Here is a 24,859-nt window from a genome sequence, read left to right on the forward strand (position 1 = left end):
GGAATTTCATGTGTGGTAGTGATTGCCACGTCATCGAATTAGTGACGTGGCAGTGATTAAGTTGGTTAAATGACGAAATTTTAAATGATTAATTTGCAAGGATTGGCGAATACAGAGACCAATTTTTAAACGATTCATAATTACAAGGAAGAAATACATATTTAAACCTTTTGAAAACATGATAAATTCTCTTAAAAGTAATGAGATGGAGCTCATAACCGATGAAATTTTTTTTTTTTAATAAAGCTGATGAACGTTTTAAAAAGTCAAACTATAAAAAAGTTGTATTGTATTTTGAATGAATCGGTAATGTTTATACTTTTTATTTGTAAATAGGTTAATTTTCTTGGGTCGAATTTCTCCAATTTTGTGTTCTGTTCATATTTATCCAATTTTTTCGTTCATTTGCGGTTAAATAAAACAAATTAGGAATCTACCAAAAAAAAATTAAAATTAAAATTAAAACAAATTAAGAACTTGGGTCATAACCGTTTAGGCTTTGTTTGTGAGTTTGGAGGGGAAGGGAGGGGAAGGCTTCGGAAAAAAGGAATGATCAAGTCGAAGAAATAGAGGAAAATGCGAAGGAAGGGTTTTGAGAAGTTAACGTTTCTTCATAATACTAAATCTTTTTCATTTGAGGAACTAAAAAATTGTATTGGAGAAGGGTTTATGTGAATTCTTCAAATTTAATCAATGTTGTTATATTATTTTTAAAATTGAAATTTTTTTCCATTTTCCCTCGTATTTTCCACCCTTCAAAGCCTTCCCTTCCCTCCCCTCCAAACTCACAACAAAGCCTTGCAGCAGTACTCTTAAATTTGACCCCCCAAATTCACTTTTTTCAAAAAACGAAATTATTAGCTTTCACTATTATAATGAAGCCTATAATAATTTTATTAATTTCTCAAACATAATGTTTTCAAAGCTAATCTTTATAATTGGCAACAGCATTCGATTTCTCCCAAATCTCGTGGGGTGCATTCTCCTTTAGTAAAGTGCCTTCCTTTGCATACAGTATCACAAGTTTCAGCAATTGGACATGAACCTGGACCAAGGCATTTTAAATGTACTAAATCTCGACATTCAGTTTTGTGCATACCTATGATCATAGTAAAATAATCAATTAGTAAAATAATATGCATATAAGGAAAATAATAAATAAAGGAAATAATATGCATACCTATGGAGAATAGAAGAAGAACTACCATCAAGGCTGCCATAAAAAATTTCTGGGTGTGAGTCATTTCTTTGTGTTCTCTCAATGATCTTGTGCTATTGATATGATATTCGTAGTGTTTGCCATGTTTATCTATGTATAATAAATATCGAATATTTTATAATAAATGATAAAATGATATGCTAACCATAATATTAATAATATTGTGAATCATGTGTCATTCATTGCGAATCATGTCATTCATTTTGAATTTCAGACGATCTTTTATCTTTAATTTTTTTTTAGTAATTAATGGTTATTATTATTATTATTAGTAGTAGTAATTGTAAAAATATGTTTTGATTTTTTTTTTTTTTGTAGATGTTGATTTTGATCTTGATTGCTTGATGCAAAGATAGTTATAGATTGTTTTAGCATAGGCAACGACGACACCGTGAAATTTAGAGCTATACTATTTCTTGTAACGAAAGTCGTTTGTAGCATTTAATAATTTCATTACTAATCAGATTGTTAATACGCAAGGGAATAATAAAACAAATGGTGGGACTAGATGATGATATGGTTTCTGCGGCAAGAGCATGAGCTATCTCATTTGTTTGTTGTCTAATCAGACTCATTCTTTAAGGAGTGCAAACATCTCAAGTGAGTTGGACCTCTCAAAGTGATGAGCCTTAAGAAAAAAGAGTATTGTCTAATATCCACCCTTCACTCAAAGAAAGAAAGAAAGAAAAAAAAAACTTATTCCATGTTTCTATTTCTAAGTAAAAAAAAAACGTATTTTTCAGTAAAAATTGTTGGAGCAAAATGTGTTTAGCATTGCCACCTTTAGTTTTGATGATAAAAAAGTATTAAAAGTTCAATTGAATATGTTAATATTTGTTCAAGTGTGCAGAAACATAGACTAAAAATTTATAAGTCTTTAATTAAGGAATTGGTTCTGAAAGAACAAATGAGAGCAATGAAATAGAGGAATCATCATGTCCATTGTTGTTGTTGATTTTGTTTTGTTTTTTTTTTAAGCATGAGTAACTGCTGCTTTGTCTTTGTGTTGATGAATTGGTGCTAGATTTGATGAAACATAGCAAGCGGGAGAGAGAGTGTGGTTCCGTTTGGTTCGCGGGTTTTGAAGGGAAGTGGAAGGAAAGGGAGGGAATATTTTTAAAATTTTGTGTTTGGTTCAATTTTTAGAAGAGGAGGGGAGGGAGAGGAAGGGGAGTAAAATCCCTCATAAACTCATTTATTGCTCCCCTCAAATTGGAGTTTTTTGGAGGGGAGTGGAGGGAAAGAGATATGAGTTAATGCAATTTTAATTATATTGACATAATTATCCTCATGTTTATTTTTAAATGATAAAACCGTCCTTATTAAAAATTTAAGTGTTTTCAACAGAGTAAAGAGAATTAAAAGCACCAATATGATTACATATGGAGCACATCCAATGCATATGTTGAGAGCTTGATACAAAACTAGGTCTTATTTGCCACTGATTAGAAGTTCTCAATTATCAAAAATCGAAATAGTTCAATTAGTGATATACAAGAGGAAAACTGTCAATGGCCACATATTCATCTCTCCTTTGATTCTCCACAGCCATCTTCAATAGAAATCTTTTACTAGTGAAACCTCTTACTCTATGTTCTGTTTTGCTCTGTTATTTCTTGTCCTTCACTTTAATTATTTATTTAATCGATGATGCAAATAAATAATAATAATGCAGCTTTCTTAGGAGGAGTATATATTATTTCCGATTTCGAATAGGAAAATAATAATCTACACTACAACTCATAATTTACTTCAATATATTTTTTCATCGAATGATTTCCTGTTCGAATAGGAGTATATATTGTTTGACCGTTTTCCTGTTGGTATGCATGTTCTTGCTGTTGCCTACTAACCATGACATGATTTTATCAAATGATTTTAATCATGCGGTGCCTACTATAAATGAATGTACTACTACTACCAATGAAAAAAACCAACGTGAGTTAACTCACTTTGGTATTCAATGTGATTTTTTCGGTGTGAGTTAACTCACGCAGGGGTATTTTTGTCTTTTTATTTGGGAATGAGCAAAAACTTTTGGGTAAATAGTAGTTCTCTTAATATTTTAAACCCCCTTCACATATGAGTTGGGGCCCAAATTGTCAAAGTCTCAGGAATTAACGTTAAATACATTTTGTTCCAACAATTTTTACTAAATAGTACGTTTTTTTACCTAGAAATATAAACTTGGAACATGTTTTTTTACTTAGAAATAGAAACATAGAACAAGTTTTTTTTTCTTTCTTCTTGGCTTAATCATACAATTGGTCCCTTAAATAAGGTTTAAATGTGTCATTGGTCCCTACACTTTTATCATATTTTGGCATTCGTCCCTGCACTTTGTAAAAATATTGGTATTGGTTCCTCTGTTAACTTTTTGTTAAAAAAAAAACACAAAACCAACGGAGTGCCACGTGGCCCAATCATTTCACGCCACGTGGCACCAATATCAATATTTTTACAAAGTGCAGGGACCAATGCCAATAGTTTTGTGTTTTTTTAACAAAAAGTTAATAGAGAGACCAATACCAATATTTTTACAAAGTGCAGGGACCAATTCCAAACAAAAAAAAAAGTAGGGACCAATGCCAAAATCTGATGAAAGTGCAAGGACTAAAGGCATATTTAAACCCTTAAATAATTATGAAATTTTGATTTGGTCCCCCAATTAATAAAAGTCCCAAAATGGTCCACTAATTCATCTCCATCCGTTAGTTAAATCCACTCCGTCAGTTTTTAATTGAAAAGCGTTAACTTGATGACATGGACGCTGATGTGGCAGTTATGGGTTGGAAACATGGAACAAGTTTTTTTTCTTTCTTTCTTTGAGTGGAGGGTGGATATTGAACAATACTCTTTTTTCCAAGGCTTATCACTTTGGGAGGTTGAGTTGTTTGCACTGCTCAAAAAATGAGTCTGATTAGACAACAAACAAATGAGGTAGTTCATGTTCTTGCAGCAGAAACCAAATCATCATCTAGTCCGACCATTTGTTTTATTATTCCCTTGTGTGTTAACGATCTGATTAGACAATCTGATCAGTAATGAAATTATTAAATGCTGCAAATGACTTTCGTTACAAGAAATGGTATATCTCTAAATTTCACGGTGTCGTCGTTGCCTATGCTAAAACAATCTACAACTATCTTTCCATCAAGCAATCAAGATCAAAATCAACATCTACAAAAAAAAAAAAAAATCAAAACATATTTTTACAATTACTAATAATAATAATAATAATAACCATTAATTACTAAAAAAAAAAATTAAGATAAAAGATCGTCTGAAATTCAAAATGAATGGCATGATTCACAATATTTTTTTCTTTTTTTACGTTCATGATTCACAATATTATATTATTAATATTATGGTTAGCATATATCATGTTATCATTTACTATAAAATATTCGATACCAAATCTAATTTCTTATATTTATTATATATAGATAAACATGACAAACATTACGAATATCATATCAATAGCACAAGATCATTGAGAGAACACAAAGAAATGACTCACACCCAGAAATTTTTTATGGCAGCCTTGATGGTAGTTCTTCTATTCTCCATAGGTATATGCATATTATTTCCTTATATTTATTATTTTCCTTATATGCATATTATTTTACTAATCAATTATTTTACTATGATCTTAGGTATGCACAAAACTGAATGTCGAAATGTAGTACATGTCAAATGCATTGGTTCATGTCCATTTGCTGAACCTTGTGATACAGCATGCAAGCGACAGGGCTTTGTTAAAGGAGAATGCACCCCACAAAATTTTGGAGTCGAATGCTGTTGTGCCAATTTCAAAGATTAGCTTGGAAAACATTATGTTTGAGAAATTAATAAAATTATTATAGGCTTCATTATAATAAATTTAAGAGTACCCGCTACAAGGCTTTGTTGCGAGTTTAGAGGGAGAGGAAGGAAAGGTTTTGAAGGGTGGAAAATAATATTAAAAATAATGCATATGATTACTATATTTTTTAATTTTAAAAGAGTAGTTTTTTAGAGAATGATAAATTAATGCATATAATTACTATATTTTTAATTTTAAAAATAATATAATAACATAGATTAAATTCGAAGAATTCATATAAACCCTCCAAAACCCTTCTCCAATATAATCTTTTAGTTCCCCAAATGAGAAGGATTTAGTATTACGAAGAAAATTTAACCTCTCAAAATCCTCCCCGCCCGTTTTCCTCTATTTCTTCCACTTGGTCATTCCTTTTTTCCCAAGCCTTCGCCTCCCTTCCCTTCCAAACTCACCAACAAAGCCTAAATGGTTATGACCCAAGTTCTTAATTTGTTTTAATTTTAATTTTTTTGGTAGATTCTTAATTTGTTTTATTTAACCGTAAAGGAACGAAAAAACTAGATAAATATGAGCAAAAACACACAAAATTGGAGAAATTCGACCCAAGAAAATTAACCTATTTACGAATAAAATGTATAAACATTACCGACTCATTTAATTTTTAATACAACACAACTTTTTTATGTCCATTCTAAGGTTTGACTTCTTAAAACGTTCATCACCTATAAGCTCCTCATTACTTAGAATTTATCATGTTCTCAATATTAAGTGTGTTCAAGTCCTTTGCTTTAACCTCTAACCTCTGGTCTCCACTTGATAGGAAGAGTCCTCAGAATCTTCTTGACATGATCAAGAGTAGTATAACTCTTATTCATAACCTAAAGTTCAGACAAGAGTCTGAAACCTTGAGAACATAATTTCAATAAATAATTGTTTCCTCCCTCCGTTCCTTTTTAATTGTCACTTTTGAATTTTTTTACACAAATCAAGACAACAAATACTTTTTACTACTTTTGATACAACAATTCATCTTTTTCCTATAATAACCTTCATCATTTAATATCCTATTTCATATACTTCTCTCTCTACAATAAATAATCAAGGATAATAAAGGTAAAACAACATTTAATGTTGCATTGAACTTTGAAAGTGACATAATTAAAAACAAAAAATTTATGCAAAAGTGACAATTAAAAAGGAACGGAGGAAGTACAATCTATTATTAGTATTTTCAATAACACAGAAGAAACATATAGTTGTTAACAATTTGAGATCGATGAGAAGATTCATCATTCTATTGTTCGTCTTTCCAGACTTTGTTGCTACAACATAAAAGAGAAAAATAGTGTGCCGATTAGGTGGAGTAGAGAGAGAAAGGTTCACATGAGTTAATTTAAAAAATAATTAAGGATCCTTGATTAAAACAAAACAGACCGTTGAGATTTGGTGTCAAATTAGTGCCAACGGATCATAACTCTCCTTGGATTGAGATTTTAAAAGACTATTTTGATAGAAAAAATCTTGAAGATTTTAAAAGATTTTGTTGTATTGTAGTGATTTTGTGGGATTTTAAAAACAGTTTTTAAAAGACTTCTTACAATCAAGATTCTTGATGCAAGATTTTAAAGGACTTTATTGATTTTCAAGATTTTAAAGGGGTCAATGAATTTAAAAATATAGTACATTATACGGTATAGTACAATTAGACATATAGATCAATTGCAAAAAGACTAAAAAAAAAAACAATTGTAAAAATGAAGTCTAATTTTATTTTATTTTTTGGCAAAAACAAAATGATATTCATTCATTCAAATCGAGAGATTACATCATTCAACACCGCTAAAAACGTAAGGATGAATCTGCGAACAAACACACAACATCCAAGTTAATAGCATATAACGGCATAATGCTTACAAAAATATATGATAAAATTAAAGTGACCGGAATATCCATGGTCTCCGGATCTGCAATGTTGACGCCAAATTATTTGATTAAATAATCGATCTTTCAATATGAATCAAATGAACACCGTACGAAGACGGAAAATCAAACAACGTCCCACAAGACGACGAACAACAAACCACCACACTTAGATGATGAAATCACAAAGAAAAAAAACCTAGATCTATGTGAAAATCACTTATTTAGATTAAAATAGAGAGAAAAAGATGAAGAGGGATGATTTCAGATCAATAATTGACCCAAAACCACCCCTCAATGAAGAAACGGTAAAAGAAAACCTAGAGGGAGAAAATTAGGGCCAAAAGGAAGTCCAGTAGTTATGAATCAATCAATATAATAATAAATTAAATGTGAACCAATGAAGGTATTGACTATTAAAGATATAGTACTACTAGCAAGTTGACCGATTTTAAAAGTTCTGGGATTGTAATAATTTGATATCTAAAAAGTAGACGGATAAGCTCTATTAAAAAAGGGTCTTGTTAACCGGTGTTCCGGAGCACTGGTTAAGGAATCTATAAATAGAATTTTCTATCTTGAAAATATAAACGGCTTAATACATCATTTGGTCCCTTAACTTATTTTTGGTTTTCACTTTGATCCCCTAACTATAAAGTGTCTCAATTTGGTCCCATAAATCTTCTGTCGTTTACCGTTTTGGTCTCAACAAATCAGTGACCGTGCCGCAAGCTTTTTACGTAGTTGGAAGAATGCACAAGAAGTGAGGAACCAAAGCACCAACCGCAGTTCGCGTGTTGTGATTGAAAATTGGAATAGACCGAGTCCCGGGAGGTTCAAGTGTAATGTTGACGCATCCTTTTTCACTTCCCTTAATAGAGTTGGATTCGGAGCTTGTATTCGCGATGCAGAAGGAAATTTTGTGATAGCACTAACTGCTTGGGCTACCCTTTTACTTGATGTTGACATGGGGGAGGCCATGGGTCTACTAGCTGCAATGCAATGGGTAAAAGAGCTGAATATGGTGCACATGGACTTCGAAACAAACTATAAAATAGTGGCAGATAGCATATATGGAAAGGACGATGTCTCTGATTTCATGGCAATAATTAATGATTGTAGACATTTGTTAGGTACCGATTTAGTAAACTCTAATGTGAGTTTCATTAGGAGACAAGCCAATAGTGTTGCTCATAGTTTAGCTAAGGAATCACTATACAATGCTAGTCTCCATGTTCATCTTAACATCCTACATTGTATTTCTACTTCAATTAATAATGAAAAGCTATAAGCTTCTTTCTGTCAAAAAAAAAGAAAAAGATCACGCAACATTCAAACGAATTTCAAAGACACGAATTAAAAGCGGAAAAATTAACCAAAAATAAAAGAAAACGAAGTAGCACAATCGCGATCGGTCTTCACGAGGTTCATGTATCGCTAACCAAATATTCACAATTTAAGAGAGATAAAACTTGATTTTGTCAGGATTGTTGATTTCGAGGATATGTTTGTGGATCTTGAGACCGGGTGACTAGCGATGTTGGTTTTGTAATCATCGACCACCGTCTTTTCAAGATCGCCATGAGGTTTTCTAGATTTTTGATTGTGGTCTAGGTTAGTTTTACCGAGGTTCCCACAGACGGCACCAACTGTACTTGCAAGAGTACAATAATAGAATCTAAGTTTAGAATGTTTATGAGATGCCTTCAAAGGGCTTCCAATGGTGGTATTTATATCCTCGTTGTGGACTTATTATAGCGTGACTTCAGCCCCAAAGAAGCTGGGCTTTTGGTCTTTTAGGTGGTTTCTAGAGGGCGTCTGAGCATTCCTAGAGGGCTTTTAAGCCTTTAGGAATATTATGACGGTCCAATTATATTTAATGATGGTCCAATTATATTTATTTCATTTATTTTAATTTTCTTAGTTCATTATTTGCAATTTAAAAAAATTAATTATAAAGAACATATGAACATCGTAGCCAAGTCTGTCCTTGGGCAAGAGCAACGAGTTCCATGGAGTTAGACCTCTAATTTATGGGGGCCTCAAATATTTGTAGGGATAAAGGTATAATTGTTGGGATGTAGAATAACAAAAATAACACTTTTACTTACGACAAAATCTGTAACTAAGTGTAATTTTTTTCATATGTAAGTGTCTATTTGTCTATAGGTAAGTGTAAAAGTCATGTTTGAACGCTCATATATTTAATTACGACTTAACTATTTATCACTATAAATGGTGCTGGATTTTTTTTTCAATTCTTTTTAACGAAAATTGTCAAGATTACAGCTGGGCCTCTCAATTGTCGGGAACGACCCTCATTGTAGCCCTATCCTTTTGAGAGAGAGAGAGAGAGAGAGAGAGAGAGATTTGACAACCAAACAAATGTCAAGTCACGCTTGCTCTGTCCAATAAGCAAGAATGTCAAGTCACACTAGCCACACACGCACATTTGACAACCAAACAAATGTCAAGTAACATTTGCAGGTTGAAACTGATGATAAGTGGGTGTGGAAGTTGGACTGGGACGATGTTTACTATGTCCGCGATGCTTACCTTTTTCTCATTAGCTCGCAAGCTTGATGTCCTTCCGCAGTTTCAGATTTGATTTGGCATAAAGATGTTCCTTTGAAAGTTTCAGTTTTTGTTTGGCGTCTTATTTGTAACAGATGATTGCCTACTAAAGATACCATGGCCAGGCGTGGTGTTATTACTAATGACGATCAGCTTTGTTTGAGTGGGTGTTGTGAGGTGGAAACGACATGTCATTTGTTCCTAAATTGTAATTTTTTTGGCTCTCTTTGGAATATGGTTCGTGATTGGTTGGGTTTATTATCGGTTGACCCCCGTTCTATTACGGAACACTTTGTTCAATATGCTCATTTGGAATGAAAGAAATGACAGAATTTTTACTCATAAGAAAAAGATTGTCTCAGTAGCTAGATATGGTTAAGCATGTTTCTCTTTTGTGACTGAAGACAAAAGTTGCTAACTTAGTTGTAGGCTATTATGGCAAGTGGCGGCACCCTTTTGATTGTTTGAGTGCTTGTTAATTTTACCTTGTATTATGTTCTTTTATATTGAACTTTAAAGCTTCTTTTTAGCACACCTTATGCTAAGGAAAATGATTGTTGGTTTTTAATTTAATTCCATTTTAGATTGTTAAAAAAAATTATGAGTTTGCCCACTCATTAATACTCATTATTTAACCAAGACCTTGGTTAAATAGAGAATAGAATTTAATTAATTGAAAAATACTCATTATTTAATTCTACTATCTTTCTACTTTTTTTTCCATTTCGAGTCTGTCCAAATTGTATCCAAAATCCTTGTGACCAAGAGTTTCCCTCATTTCAATGGTCTTCATGGTTATCAACACACGATGCTCAAACTCTGTAGTTTATAGTTTCTGAAAACCACACACAGTGGAATATGTGGTGTTAACTTCACCATCACTGTGTATTCTGTTCTCAGCCAAAGCAAACTGCACATCTTAAAACTCCCTTTTGAAACGAAAGAAGAAAAAGGAAACTGGTAAGAAGAAAAAGAAAAAAACATTTGAACATGTGTCTTGAGTAACAATATACATGCTATATACTTTTTATATACTGATGAATGAATTTGTTACTATTATACACATTTTTGTTCCCTTTGACTGTTTTGGGTGTTACAATTAGATACAAACAGTCGCTTCTTTCCCATCACAAGGGAGTTGAATTTCATATCAGATCATCTTGATCTTCAAGGGACCGTTTTCGAGCTCGGAGATTAAGCTTAAGGCTTTCGGGTACAGGAGGTGTCCTCCCTCTGCGGAATAGAACTGCAAGAGCCCTCATTTTCTTGCAAAGATCAAATATCTGCAAGACATGATGCAAATAATTATTGTTTAATGTTTTCAAACAACAGAGATTAAAGGCAAATTATAATTGCTTGGTTATTTGTACCGATGAGGCGTCTATCTCGGCAACACCCTCACAACCTCCTTGCAGCAAGTCACAATACTTGGCTGCCTCGTTTTCATCTTCAAATACCTTCACCAACATTGTCAAATTGTTAAATGATTAAATTTTGCAAATAGCTCATATTACAATAAACCATGCAATATGTTGGTCGATGAAATCATTGTTTCATTTTACCAAGTTGTGAGTACTAGGGTACCATGAACAAACTTACAGTTTAGAGTAGTAGGTATACTACGGAAAACTAATCGGGGAAGTTTATAAATTGCATCCTGGTTAGCATTTACCAAACCAATCAAATTCCAATTATGTTCAAACACAATAGAGGCACTAAAATATGTCCTTTGATACTTTCTGATATATTTCACATTACAAAATGTTTGGATTACAGTAAATATCCAACGCTTATTGATAATTTTGTGCGTGTATGCGTGTCTGAATAGAGTACATACCAGCACTCCATCTCTAATATCTTCTACTTGCATTGGAAATTTTGTCCCTCCCCTTGCTTGTTTAGACTGATTTTCTATTGCAGCTCTCCGGTTGCTTCCTTTAGAAAACAATAAGCCAAGCTCTCTTTCAACTTCGCTGTTACATAAAAAGTAAAGTCAAGCACGGAAAATTCCAAATATTACTTGATAGAAAAAAACAGAAAAAGGTGAATCACACCTTATATTTCTCCGGGTTTTCATCGTGCACAATTGGTTTTCCTTTTGGGTGAGTACATACACAGGCTTTGAAGTTTCTCTCCAAGGGTTGTCATCTAAAACTGATGAAAGGAAAACAAGAAACAAGAGACAAAAATTAGAAACAATAAACTGACGAAAGGACAACCTTCAATTATTACAAGTAACAAAAACACACTCTGTCTATACTGATATCAACATATACAGATCTCAAACATTGACAGATAATTAAATCAAATTGAAACATTTGCAAGGGAGTTAATAATATATTATATCTCCAGTAACACTTCATTACATATGTCATACAACTATGTATGCAAAGGTGGCCATAAACTCTGAGAGCGGAGTTGTCAAACTCATTAGTCCACATTAACTTGTGAAATCTTCAGAGATTCAACTCATCTGATTGTAACAGCGCACTTAATACAAAAATCATGCTCAAAACATCTACACCAATATCTAAACATAATATAATACTGTTGAAGTTGTGAGGTTTTAAATAAAAGAAAGAGAAAGAAAGAAAGAAGTAATAGAAACTTTGAATACGGCAAATGATCCTAGGATATATGTCAACACTGGACCTAAATAAACAGGTAATAATAAAACAAATCATGATAACAACTAGTAATATGGCAACTAATTCTAGGATATATGTCAATTGTCGGTCAATGTTTGATAAAATGATCCTAGAGATAAACTAAGATCCTCGACATAATACGAATGAAATTCTGAGATATTTCATATTTATATTCTAACAAATAATATTTTCTTAGTAAAATTCAACAATCAAACTTGGTAGAAAAGCAAAGCACAATAACAAAATTTAAATTTTCTATAAGCAATAAGTTAAACTGAGATGCATTCGTAGCTCCAGACTAGACCTTAATTACAGGGATACAAGACCCCTAACTCTAAATAAACAGGTAAATAATAAAACAAATCATGATAATAACTAAGTAATATGGCAACTAATTCTAGGATATATGTCAATTGTCTGTCAAATGTTTGATAAAATGATCCTAGAGATAAACTAAGATACTCTACATAATACAAAAGAAATTCTGAGATATTTCGTATATTCAAACAAATAATATTTTCTTAGTAAAATTCAACAATCAAACTTAGTAATAAAGCAAAGCACAATAACAAAATCTAAATTTTCTATAGGCAATAAATTAAACCAAGATGGATTCGTAGCTCCAGAGTAGACCTGACCCGACTCACTCTCTATACATGACTGACCCAGCCAAAATAAAACAGAATACAAGTACATAGCAGTACAATCAAACTAACTCTCAAATCACATGATAGGTTCTCAACTCAGGCACACATAAAGAGCATAATAAGATCAAAATCGATGGACAAATTGACAAATCACAAGGTTTAAAATTACCAAATAGTGAGGATGGAGGGACTGGGTTCCCCGCATTAGAGCTAGACTCAACTCGGTAGAGCTAGGCTTTAGCTCATCTGAGCAGGGTTCATTCACCTCATTAACCTGTTCAGTTCACTACACACTTGCAACAATGGGTTTTCTTGTGTTTTTTAGTTCATGACTTCATTTATGCATAAAGTTATTGGGTAGCGACTCCTTCACCTCCTTAAAGACGGGCTCACGTTGGGATGCGATATGCAAATGTGGAATCAAGTGCTGCAAAGGTGAGGTTAATTTCTCGTAAACTACAAAGTCTTATCGTTCAGCTATTGCGTTTTGGGTTTTTTGAAAAACGTTAACCCGCTGTCATTTTATACATGTCTAGGAAAAGTAACCAATATATTCTAGACTCACTCAATTGTATACCCGTTCAACTGTCTACCCGAATTTATTCACAAACGATTTGGTAAAAGTGAAACAAGTTAACCTGAGTTTGAAACTTAGAGTTGTAAACCTGTACAGTCCTCAATTAACTCGGTTATACAACCATGACAAAGAGGAGTAAAAACAGTTGAGACAAACAAAGCAAAGTTGTTTTGGAGTTTATTGTTAGAAAGGAGAGACAGAATTTTCCAATAATCAATTTTAGCTTTGGCCTCTTCTACTCTTTTTTGGTAAACCAAAGATATCATTAGTCTACAGCGAGAGGCTAAACACTTAAGCTGGTGAGATCTATTTGAGGGGCAGAATAGATATCTTTTGATAGAAGTGCCATTGAAGTAGTTTTCTTACCCTCTTATGCTGCTCAGTAACTAGATACTACAAATTGGATTTTTCTTGTGTTTGCCGACCTTAACTAAGTTGATAGTTGTTTTCTCTTCTAATTTCAATTCCAATTCCTTTCCTTATTGTTTACCCTCTTCTACTTCTTTGTTTCTCTTATTTAACAATATTCCTTTGTCTCCCAGACCCTGCGTATGCGGGAGCTTTAGTGCATCGGGTTGCTCCCTCTTTTTAACCAAAAAGCACAAACAAAACAGGCAATAGCCAACAATAAAGATTATGATGGCATCATCAAATTAATTTAAATTTAATTAAAATTTAGGATGAAATTTAGGTTAAGTTGCTTAGGTCAATCAAATTGATCATGTTTTCACTAAAAATAGGTTAAAACAGCCACCAACTATTTGCAACTATTTTCAGGGGATTTTTTTTTTTTTTTAATATTTTGCATTTTTAGTGAGAAAGCCCTGTTAGGATAAACATTAGGGCTTATGTATAAGCTATTTCTATAATCAAACTGTTTTCTATCTATCTATCATAATAACAAGAAAAATAAAACGTCAGAAGAGATACCATCGTAGCTGCTAGAATCAAAGGACTGATGAAGATTCCGACGCATGTCATAAGCACGTGAGGAAACTTGCTTCAAGAACTCGTCGGAGCTACCGGGAATTTTTCCATCCATGTGAAGCGCTTTCTCAACCTCTTCCTCGTTTCCACCGTCATCTGCTCCTCCGCCGCCGACGACGTTGCACGATACTTCCTTTCTCCTATTGGTTCGGACCCTCGGTGTAGAGAAGAGTCTCGGAGGAAGATGGCGGGAGAAGAGAGAAAGGCGGCGGGTGTGGCGGCGGAAGGGGTTGGTTGGAGGGAGGACCATGGAAGGTGATACTGAAGGAAGAGAATCCATGAATGATGAAAGTGGAAGAAAAGAAAAAAAGCAGCAAAATGAAAATTGTGTTTGTGAATCTCAATGAAATGAAATGAATTATGAAAATATGAATATGTTGAACCAATTTTTTTCCCTCTAAGTGGGACCACGTGAATCTTCTTTCTCTATTTTTTTTTTTTTTTTCTTCCTTTATTTCCATGTTTATTTTTTATTGAGTGAAACTCATCTAAATTTTAATTTATAAAAAAAATAAAAAATTCGTAAGTGAAGAAATGTATCTTTTAAGTAGCTCATTGGATTAGAAACGAGTTCATGAAAAAGTAAATATTCAATTTATAACTTTCTAGAATATAAATATAAAAATATAATTATCTCGACAAGTATTGGATTTTCAATGTATTTTTCTTTTTGAATATTGTCCAAGTCTTCATAAATTTATTATTTGTAGTGAGGCGTTGTTGGTAAACTAAACTCAGTATCGACTTCTAAGAAACGTGACATTTTTTTTGTGTATCTATGGCCTCGAGTAGTCGTTAGTGGGTATGTTAGTCCAAGAGTGTGACATAGGTTCAGCCCCTACTCTAGACATCATATCTGACCCCAACAGTTTGTGGTATTATATTTTCAAGTATTATCCTCTTTAGGTCTTGCTTAACCTCCCTGATTTTCTCAATTGTAATATGTCTCGATGGATAGAAGAATGTGTTATCGACACTAGTGGAATAACTATCCATCATTTAAATGCTATTGTTTTTAATTACATGTGTAGACAAAGGAGTTCTTGAAGCAATTTCCTACAGCATAAGAATGTGTTATTTGATTAGATGCACGTGAAAAAATGTTTTACATGTTGAGTGCATCAAAATTAATCTTCTAACTAATGTTGAAACATTATCTTTTAAACATTCCAACATTTATTTTTTTATTGAATAAAATTAATGTAGATTTCATCATTTTATATAAAACTCAATTTCAAAGTGTTGGACTCATATTGACGTAGGGTCAATTTTGTTTCAGATTTTTTGAGATAAAATTATTTCTTTTTATAAATAAATCACTTTTATCATTTTTAAGTGTTTGTTTATGATTTTTGAAAATATCATTTTATAAAAAAAAATATGTTTGACTTTAAAATGAAAAGATTATTAGTATTAACTTTTTCGAAAACCTATTTATTTTTCAAAAACAATTAGGCCATAATGAACAAGTTAGAACTCTCTTTTTTTATGTTTTTTATGGATGGTAAATATTTTTTTCTGAGTGAGTTTAATGAAATATATATTTATTATTTTTAATTGAAAAATACTCGACGAATTTGGTAGCTCACCAATGAAGACAAATGCCTTGTTGTATTGTCTTACATGTTCACTTCCACAACACAACTTGGTTTGGCATCGTTCCAACTTCGTGATCATCTCAAACTTGATTTACTTGTACCACTACTCAACGTCAAGGGTTTCAAGCTCTTTGCTCTAATTTTAGATCAGGAAAATGAGACCTTATAAGGGGAAGAAAAAAATTAGGATGAGCTCTCTTGTAGTCTTGTTTCGTCCACGTTTGACCCGGACGTAAACCTCTCAAGATCAATAGCAAAAGGACCACATTATAAATTTCAGCTATCAAACAAACAAAAAATACATACAAATGATAACATTTGACTATTCATTTGAAACATACGTACATAGAAACAACCAAGTTCATCGGTCATGTGTATTCATGGTGCTGGGATTCTCTGAGATGATAGTAGTAATTGCATGTTAAACAATTTTTCTTTTTTACATTTCAGACAAGTGCAGATAAAGTGTTAGCAAAGGGGTTTGGAATTCAATCAATTGATTTGATTCATACACTTTCAGAACCAATATATTGCTAGCTAGCGAAGCATCGTGACATGAAATGAGCATACATGATCAAATTTACTTGCATCAAGTAAATATTCTTTCATTTCAATATGAACAAATGTAGAGCATGAAAAAAAAGACATCAATGACAACTTCACCAATCATTTTTTGAAAGAAACCTCAATCATGAAAAGTAACAATCGAGAAACAATTGCAGAAATATGACAAACATCCTATGTGGTTTCTATATACAACCAAGCACATACAAAGTATAAAAGATCAATTACACGCTAACGAATCTTGTGCATGTTAGTTAATGAGATAGCTTGTAAAATAGAATAATAACAATTGCAAAAATAAGAGCTCCAATCAAAGATGCAAGGATCCATTTGTTTCTTGTCATTCTCCGTGACATGGCAGTTAAAACCTTCTTACTCTTGTCAATAGCATTATCTACCCCATGAAGCTGCAAGGCATAGAAAAATCAACATCAATCAGCTATCATCACATCTTCTACATTGCATTTGTTACATAGAAGACTAACAATCTTAATATAAGGGGATAACTGACGCGGTTGATTTGTTTTAACACAGATCCTTAGAGAAAATCATATCATGATTCTTTCATAGCAAAAGGAAGAAGGAGAAGAACTATCTAAAGTTAACATGTAAAACCACCATTTGAAAAAAGTAGCATTTATATATCACGTACCCTTTTATGGGAGCTCAGGAGAGTCTCGCGTTGCTGGTGTAAATCCTGGAGGATTGAGACACCAAGCTCTTCGGTCTCCAGCACAGTTCTGTGGCTCTCCCGGATTCTATCACTTGACTGATTCAATCTCTCCACTGACATAGTTAATCTTTCTCTCTGATCAGCAGATGCCTGCAAAATTATCCATATTTCACCACCAAATGAATCATAATAAAATAACATTTGATCTACTACTGCACTACTTTCCAGTCTACCATTTTCAAAACACTACAAATTTCAAAATTCAAGATACATGGGGATAAGACAAATGAGAGAACTGGATATGTATTTCGAAAAGCAATATTTTCTTTCACTACAAGTGCAATTGATTTCAATAATCTTAAGTTCAAAATACAAGATATGTGGATAGGCTAAACAACACCCAGAGATATGCATGTGCAAATATCTGCAACCTTATTTGCAAGTAATGATAATCATTGTAGTTGTATTTTCTCTTCATTTAGTTCTTTTTTAGGTAAGATACATAACCTTTTCATTCAGCATTTTTGCATGCATAGCTTGCATTATTTTTCTGACGAAATCTCGTGTCATTTCAATTTTTTGTGATCTAAATTTAATAGATATTTGTTTGTTAGAATAACTCAAGGAAATGAGAGCAAATTTGAGAGGAATAACAGGAGAAGTGTGTAACAGCGCCTGAAAATGTGAGCAATTGTGCTTGATGCATGAAATAGAAGATTCAATTATGAGCGTTGGGCGCAATTATGCCCAAACCTCGTGTAGTTAACCCACCAGACCATATAAGTTCAAATCTGAGCACACAAAAAGAGTATACCAAGTTCACAATCAATGAGGTTCACAATTACTAAAGAATGAAGGACTGTAGAACTAGGTTCCCCTCGTTGGAACTTGGAACTGGGCTTTAGCTCATCAGATTTGAGTAGTTCATTTACCTCATTGGCCTATTGGGTTCATTGCAAATTTGTAATGATGAGTTTGTTCATGTTTCCAGATTCATGAATTTGCTTAAGCTATGAACTATGGAACTGAGACTCAATACAACATTGTTCACCTCCTTTTATGATAGGATCACATTTGGATGTTCGAATAATTTGCAGAGTCGACTGCTATACTATTATGGGTTGTTCGTCAATTCCAGTTCTAAATTTATTCTATAGAATAAATTAAACTGTTACTAGAATTTGGATATGCATAAATATCGAATTAAACTGAATTTATTGATCATTACATAGAATTCAATTAAGATATTGTATGACTTAAAGATCAATGTTTTGTGCCCAGTGTAGAGCCCTGTCAACTAACCATAATTTCGTAGACTCGTTCAATCGCCGTCAAACTCACGATTCTATATGGGTTTATGCAATTAGCTTAGTTGACACAGATACGATTTTGTAAGTGAGCAACTATTTTTATACCCAGGTCGAACTCATATGATTCTGAGTTAACCCAGGAACAATCATGCATATATGGAACTACACATAAATATGCCCAGAAGTGAGCGTGACTATGGCCAACTTCAGACCCTCGACAATAAGTAGATATTCCTGACGGAGTCTCAGATCTTTTGACGTAAAATTAGAGAAATGATCGGCAAATTTCTTTCTTGGAAGCAGAACCTTGCAGGAGCAAGAAGCTTGTTCATCCAAATCATCATGAATCCATCTCCTATCTTCTATAATTCCCTTACTTCTCTTCCTATGTGTTTCTAAATTCCTCAGGTTAGAGAATGATTATTCCCAATTTAAACTCGACAAAATATGACTCCTTGAATCTCAACTCAAGTTTCTATCTTTCAAATAAGTGCTTACTTCTACTGTTCATGCTTTCTGCACTCATATTGCAGTACCTACTTCAACTACCAGATTTTTTGTAGTGACTTCTACTCAAGTTTCTATCATAGTAGCCAAGGAACATTCAGTCAAATAAAAAATAGCACCTTATGAAGAGCCATTATGGAAGTTAGTTTGATTAACAGGTGTAGATACCTTCATTCATGATCCCATTGAGGAGATATAGAAAAGAATAAAACATATCTGACTTGTAAAAACAAAATGTGAATAATCATAACTAGAAACACAACTTTATTTTTCCTACTTTGGAGCTCTGTAAGACTCTAACAAAGAACATGAAAGCCACAAACTTCCTTCTTTCATTTTCAAGAAATATATGCTACAAAGTAATATATTAGAATTCAAGATATACCAAATGTGTGTCCGCCCTTCCAGTCTCCAACAAATCGTCCCGGGCAGCCTGATCAGCAGTGGGAGATGTTAACCTTTTAAATTCTTTTTTCAAGTTGTTTAGATCGGATTTGTATTCCCTCAACTTTGCAAGAAGCATTGCTTTTACACTTGGCTGCAGACTTCTTGCCTCAAGGTCCATCTTCCGAATCTAGAGAGAGAGATAAGAGGTAAATCAAAAACAAATCAAAGATAATAACTTAATAAGTATAAAACTAAGCTGTAGATGCAAGGAAAAACTTCAACATTGTACCAGAACATCTGCGTCATCAAGTCCAGTTTTGATCTCAGAAAACTTTTGCAGCTTTTCTTCTGAAATAAGTATTGATCACAACGAAAATTCAGTACAGCATAAGTATTGATCACAATGAAAATTCAGTACAGCATATAATGTTAAGGTAAATGATATTGACATATATTCATGTCACAGTGACATAAGCATGCTCATGAAAACATTTGACACCCAGCAGTCAGCACAGCACTGTAAATATCATCCAGCTTCTCCAGAAAATTTGTTTGAGAATTAATTACAAATGCTATCGACAAAATCAACATAAGAGCAAAACTGTCACTAGGGATCATTAGACTGCATGGAAGAAACAGTCAAATATAAGTCAAGGCCATAGTTACCAAATACACAATACTCATGGATATATGTTAGTTGGCCAAATATATGGACACATGGGTATATCAAGTTGGTGTGCCAATTGATTAATTGGCACTATCAAGTCCATAGTTCTTCCGGTGTGACTAGAAAATCACATGTTCTTCCACCTGTTTTCTTTTATGTGAAGAGGAGCCTTAACAAAATTAAAGTTGCTGCAGTGTGACTAGAAAGTAACATGTTTTTCTAGTCATAAAACCAGTGCCTTATTGCAGAGAAAGGGGTTCTCCCCCCTCCCCTTTCTCCGCATTTAGTTGTAACAACTAACAAGAGCTCTCAACTTACTCTTTTCGTCTTTGTGTTGTCAGAACATCATAGCTTGCATCCTGATAGATATAGGACTCCTAAGAGCATAAGTTATAGAATATTAGTTGTTTATTTAATATATTAATTAGTAATTGTTACATAGTAACTGCTATCTGTAGAACTTCTATGTAACAGCTACAGTGAGTTAGTATTATAAATAAAGATGCAGAGGAAAGGGGAAGGCATTGGGTATTTTGTATGTGGGTTGGTTTGGGAGAGACTAGGCTCTCTAATTCCTAGAGGTTGGTTACTTTTCTGCAGTTACTTTCTTATATCAATAATAATAGATCATTCCTTTATTATTATGCAATAATCTACCAAATACCATAGAATTATCATCGGTATTTATTCACATCTGAACCAGAATCTAACACATCCATACCGAGCATGTTTTCCCCAGAGATCTTAAAGAAAATAAGCACTGCTGTTGACATGAATTGAATTTAGCTGAGGGGTCGACTGATTTCTATTAACAATGATTACCTTTCTTTACCTAATTGCTTTGAGGAATGAATTATATCTCTCAACCGCGAGTTTCTTAACTACTCCAAATTATAATAAGTGAAGTGAACAAAGCTAGTTAAATTAGGAAACCGTGATAAAATGGTAAAGACTTGTTACTAAAGGTAAATTGCAAATGAAAAATAGAGTTGTATTGATTGACGCATGTCTAATAACAAGCTAAGTACGGCCTCTGGCTATCATGATACCTATCCACTAACATAGCTAGCAGCTGGACGCTCTGTTTAAAAGTTATTCAATTGCTAGGCGCGTTTCCACTAGCCACAACCTTATTCCTCCGTTGGAGCTTCCCCACTTCTGCTTTTTTCCGCTCTGTGGCCACATTATCCATTTCTATTCACACACACACTGCTGCTACTACTACTTCATCTTCGAGGTGCAAAGCACTGCAGCCAGCAACTGTTTTCTTAAAAACATAGCGCCAAGTCGCCAAGACACAGTGTCTTAACAAGCGCATAAAAATAATGAACTTCAAAGTCAAAAATTTCAGATAACACATCCCATATGCCCAAAGTGTCTCTTCATTTCATCGCTTGGCTGATAACTATGCTATCTCATCACCTCGAAATTCATTTTAGGCGTTAAGAACCGCAGACAGGAAGAGCGTCCGAAATCGCAGTTGGGATATAATTAAATTACAATTTAGTAATAAGGGTCAATTGGTCAATCAGTGTTGACGACATAGGACACTTTGATCAAATCATATAGCAGTAGCACGAAATCATTCAACAACACAAATTCATGATTCTTCTAATTCAAAAAAATTCTAGCACAACAAATTTTGAAGAATAACATTAATAATCCCTAAAAAAGTGAAAGTTTGTTGAATTGAAACTTTGTAAGTACCTTGATCAGAAAGAAGAGAAGTGGAAGTGCATTTTCGGGAGAGATTAGCAGAGAGATCGCAGTATTGACGCTCATACCCTTCAAAGACTTGGCTCATCTTCGCTGATTTGAGTTGGATCCAATAGTTACTGTGAGAGGGATCTGAAGTGTTATAGTTTCATCAAACGCAGGTGTCGACTTTTAGTCTTTGTGATGTCGTTTTGGCTGTTGCCGGTTGCTACTTTGCTTATGGCGTTAGGTTTTTTTTTTTTTTGGTAGATAATGATAGAAGTGTAGGTATCGGGGTTCGAATCCCGGTCATGGTATTCGGTCTAATAATTTTGGCATTTTGCCGGTTGAGGTAGGACTTGTGGACCTTCTGGCGTTAGGTTTTACACAGGTCAATTTGGAGAAAGAGAAATATATTAACAACCCTTTTTTTTCATTGTTATTTTGGTTTTTGTGTCGCTACCTCATTTTTTTTGTAAATTTATAGTTGTCCTTGAAAACATTGTTCAAATTACACAACTCGTTAATTTTCTACAAAAATGATAGAAGTGCAACCATTTTCATACAAATTTGAACAATTTTTTTTTCATACTCACATTTTATTCTTATTTTCTCTCTTCTTTTTCTCTTTTTTTGACATACACAAAATGGTTGCACACATATCAATACTCATTTTCTATTTGGATAATAATCAGTTTAGTAATGATATTTGAAAACTATTTGAGACAACTTGTATGACAACTTCATTTTTCTCTATTTTTCATTCAGCAGGTGGTTTGCGAGCAAGACGCTCTTTTATGCAGCTTGTCTGGTTGCTTTGTGTGTGGATCATATGGAATGACCGTAATCAAAGGTTGTTTAATAATGTAGGTCGTTCCATTGATCAATTGTTGGATAATGTCAAGTGGTATTCTCTGTGGTGGCTAAAAGCTAGTCATGTTGTTTTTGTTTTTGGTTCTGATTTATGGTGGTCAAGACCCTTGGATTGTTTGGATCTTGGCTAACTCTTGATTGACTTTGTATATCTGTAATTTTTTGGGGTCCCTTTGGTACACCTTGTACTAGGGAGAGTCCTTGGTTTGATAATATAAGTTCCATTTTTTATTGTTCAAAAAAAAAAAAATAGAGAAAGAAAAAAAATAAGAACATAATGTGAATATCATAGAGTTGTTAAAAGTTGTCTTAAAATGATTATACAAATATCATATCTCTATTCATTTTGAACATGTAACGAACAAGTACAATAATCCCTGGTAATCTTCTTTCACAAAAAATAAGCCTTCGAAATTTTAAAATAGTTATTATTTGATTATTATCATAAGGTCTTCCTTTTTTGGTAATTATATTGTGAGGTACATTTGTCCTTTGTTTGATTTCTATTATAAATTATAATTAGTATATTAAAAACGTTCTTATTTTCGTTTTGAAGATATAAAAAAATTAAATTAAATTAATTGATTAATGATAAAAAAATAAAAAAATTTAATACATGTTTTGGTCCCTTAACTTATTTTTGAATTTTATTTTGGTCCCTTAACTATAAAATGTCTCAATCTGGTCCCATAAATCTTCTGTCGTTACCTCTTTTGGTCCTCTCTGTTAGTTTTTAACATCAAAACTCTAAGGTGAACCATATATAAAGGTGGTTCACCATAGACCGTATTAAATTTTTTAATTTTAATCATTTGATTTTTCTTTAAAAGAGGACCGTTGAATTATGTATAGTCTATTGTACTTTACTGTGTGAACGACCAACACCTAATATTTTTTCACTTTCTTCATCTTCTTATCTCATCTTCTTCTTCATCTTCATCACCTTCAAATAGAATTAAAACCCAGATTATTTCTTAAAAAATCCAGAAATCATCATCAGTAGCAACAACACATCAATAAATTATTTTCATCCCTTTTTAATTCTTTTCATCATCATCATCATGAATTAAAAAAAATGTATTTCTTCAAATTCAGCCCATCAACAACACAACAACAACACAATGTTTTAAAACAACAAAACAACATAAAAAGAATATCTCTCTCTTCCAAACTATTCATAGAAATATCAACTAATTTTTTTCATCTTTCTCTTCTTTTCAATCAGAAATCACACACGAACCAGAAATCAACACTGAACCACAACCTGAAATTCGAAAACGCAGGAAATTTGAAGAGAAAAAAACAAACATCATTTTTAACTCTTTCCATCTTGATTAAGAAAACGAAACCCATTTCTCAAAACCCATTTGAAATTCGAAATTGATCATTACTAAGAACTCATTATCAACAACATCGAAATTCTCATTTCTCTAATTCCATTTAAATTCTCCAAATTCCAACAACAAGTTCATTTATCAGAATTCGAAATTCCCATTTCTCATATCCATTTTTCAGAATTTGAAATTCCTGCATTATGATGTTTCTGCAGTATATTCTAGATGAAAAAGTATCAAGATAAATGAAATTGAGTTTGATTTTGGGTATGTTATGCAGTATGATGTTTAAGGGTTTTTTTCTTCTCCTTCATTTCTATGTTTATGGGCATATGATGTTTCTACATAGAAGTGGAAATTTTGGAAATTATTTATGAAAAGAATAAGAAGAGGAAACCACACAAGAGTAATGATAGAGATTTAAATTTTGTTGATTATGTTTTTGCATTTGGAGAAGATTGTTAGAAGATCAAGAAGATTGTTGTTGGAGAATATGAAAATTATTAAAAGAATGGCGTTGATGCATGTGATAGAGATGAAGGGGTGTAGGTGGGTGATAAAGTTTTTTTTTGGATATTCTTTTGGCTAAACTTCACTTTTCGCCCTCTAAGTTTTAAAATGTTGCGATTTTGACCCCCTATTAAAAAAAATGGCAAAAGTGACCCCTATGTTTAGGGAAATATGCTCTTTTGACCTCCTAACATAAGGGAAATATGCTTTTTGACCCCTTATCTTTACAAAAAGTTGCGATTATGGCCCCTTTTTTGGGACACGTGGCGTCTTCTCAGCAATTTTGAGATGAAAGGGGCCAAAATTGCCATTTTTTTAATAGGGGGCCAAAATCGCAATATTT

General features: G+C 33.0%; 2 protein-coding genes across 2 annotated transcripts; both read right to left on the reverse strand.

Annotated features, from left to right (window-relative positions):
* Window positions 1-10,536: 10,536 nt before the first annotated feature.
* On the reverse strand, window positions 10,537-14,754 carry LOC11427768 (uncharacterized). Its single transcript, XM_003613863.4, has 5 exons — window positions 14,342-14,754; window positions 11,594-11,693; window positions 11,377-11,512; window positions 10,910-10,996; window positions 10,537-10,822 (listed from the first exon to the last, which is right to left on the reverse strand). The coding sequence occupies exons 1-5, from the start codon at window positions 14,676-14,678 to the stop codon at window positions 10,685-10,687; spliced, it is 798 nt and encodes a 265-aa protein (XP_003613911.1). The 5' UTR covers window positions 14,679-14,754; the 3' UTR covers window positions 10,537-10,684.
* A 1,889-nt stretch (window positions 14,755-16,643) lies between these two features.
* On the reverse strand, window positions 16,644-22,038 carry LOC11422160 (vesicle transport v-SNARE 12). Its single transcript, XM_003613864.4, has 5 exons — window positions 21,812-22,038; window positions 19,727-19,785; window positions 19,436-19,624; window positions 17,213-17,383; window positions 16,644-16,967 (listed from the first exon to the last, which is right to left on the reverse strand). Exons 1-5 carry the CDS (start codon window positions 21,906-21,908, stop codon window positions 16,815-16,817), a joined length of 669 nt encoding a protein of 222 aa, XP_003613912.1. The 5' UTR covers window positions 21,909-22,038; the 3' UTR covers window positions 16,644-16,814.
* Between the last annotated feature and the right edge of the window lie 2,821 nt (window positions 22,039-24,859).

The sequence above is a fragment of the Medicago truncatula genome, chromosome 5 (genome assembly GCF_003473485.1).
Source record: "Medicago truncatula cultivar Jemalong A17 chromosome 5, MtrunA17r5.0-ANR, whole genome shotgun sequence".
Taxonomy (NCBI): Eukaryota; Viridiplantae; Streptophyta; class Magnoliopsida; order Fabales; family Fabaceae; genus Medicago; species Medicago truncatula.

Coding starts and splice junctions, on each gene's coding strand:
- LOC11422160 (XM_003613864.4), bottom strand. CDS start 21,908: ATGAGCCAAGTCTTTGAAGGGTATGAGCGTCAATACTGCGATCTCTCT. Junction 17,384..19,435: donor GAAGGGCGGACACACATTTG/GTATATCTTGAA, acceptor ATAATTTTGCAG/GCATCTGCTGATCAGAGAGA. Junction 16,968..17,212: donor TCCTGAGCTCCCATAAAAGG/GTACGTGATATA, acceptor TATGCCTTGCAG/CTTCATGGGGTAGATAATGC.
- LOC11427768 (XM_003613863.4), bottom strand. CDS start 14,678: ATGGATTCTCTTCCTTCAGTATCACCTTCCATGGTCCTCCCTCCAACC. Junction 11,694..14,341: donor TGATTCTAGCAGCTACGATG/GTATCTCTTCTG, acceptor TCCTTTCATCAG/TTTTAGATGACAACCCTTGG. Junction 11,513..11,593: donor AAAACCCGGAGAAATATAAG/GTGTGATTCACC, acceptor TTTATGTAACAG/CGAAGTTGAAAGAGAGCTTG.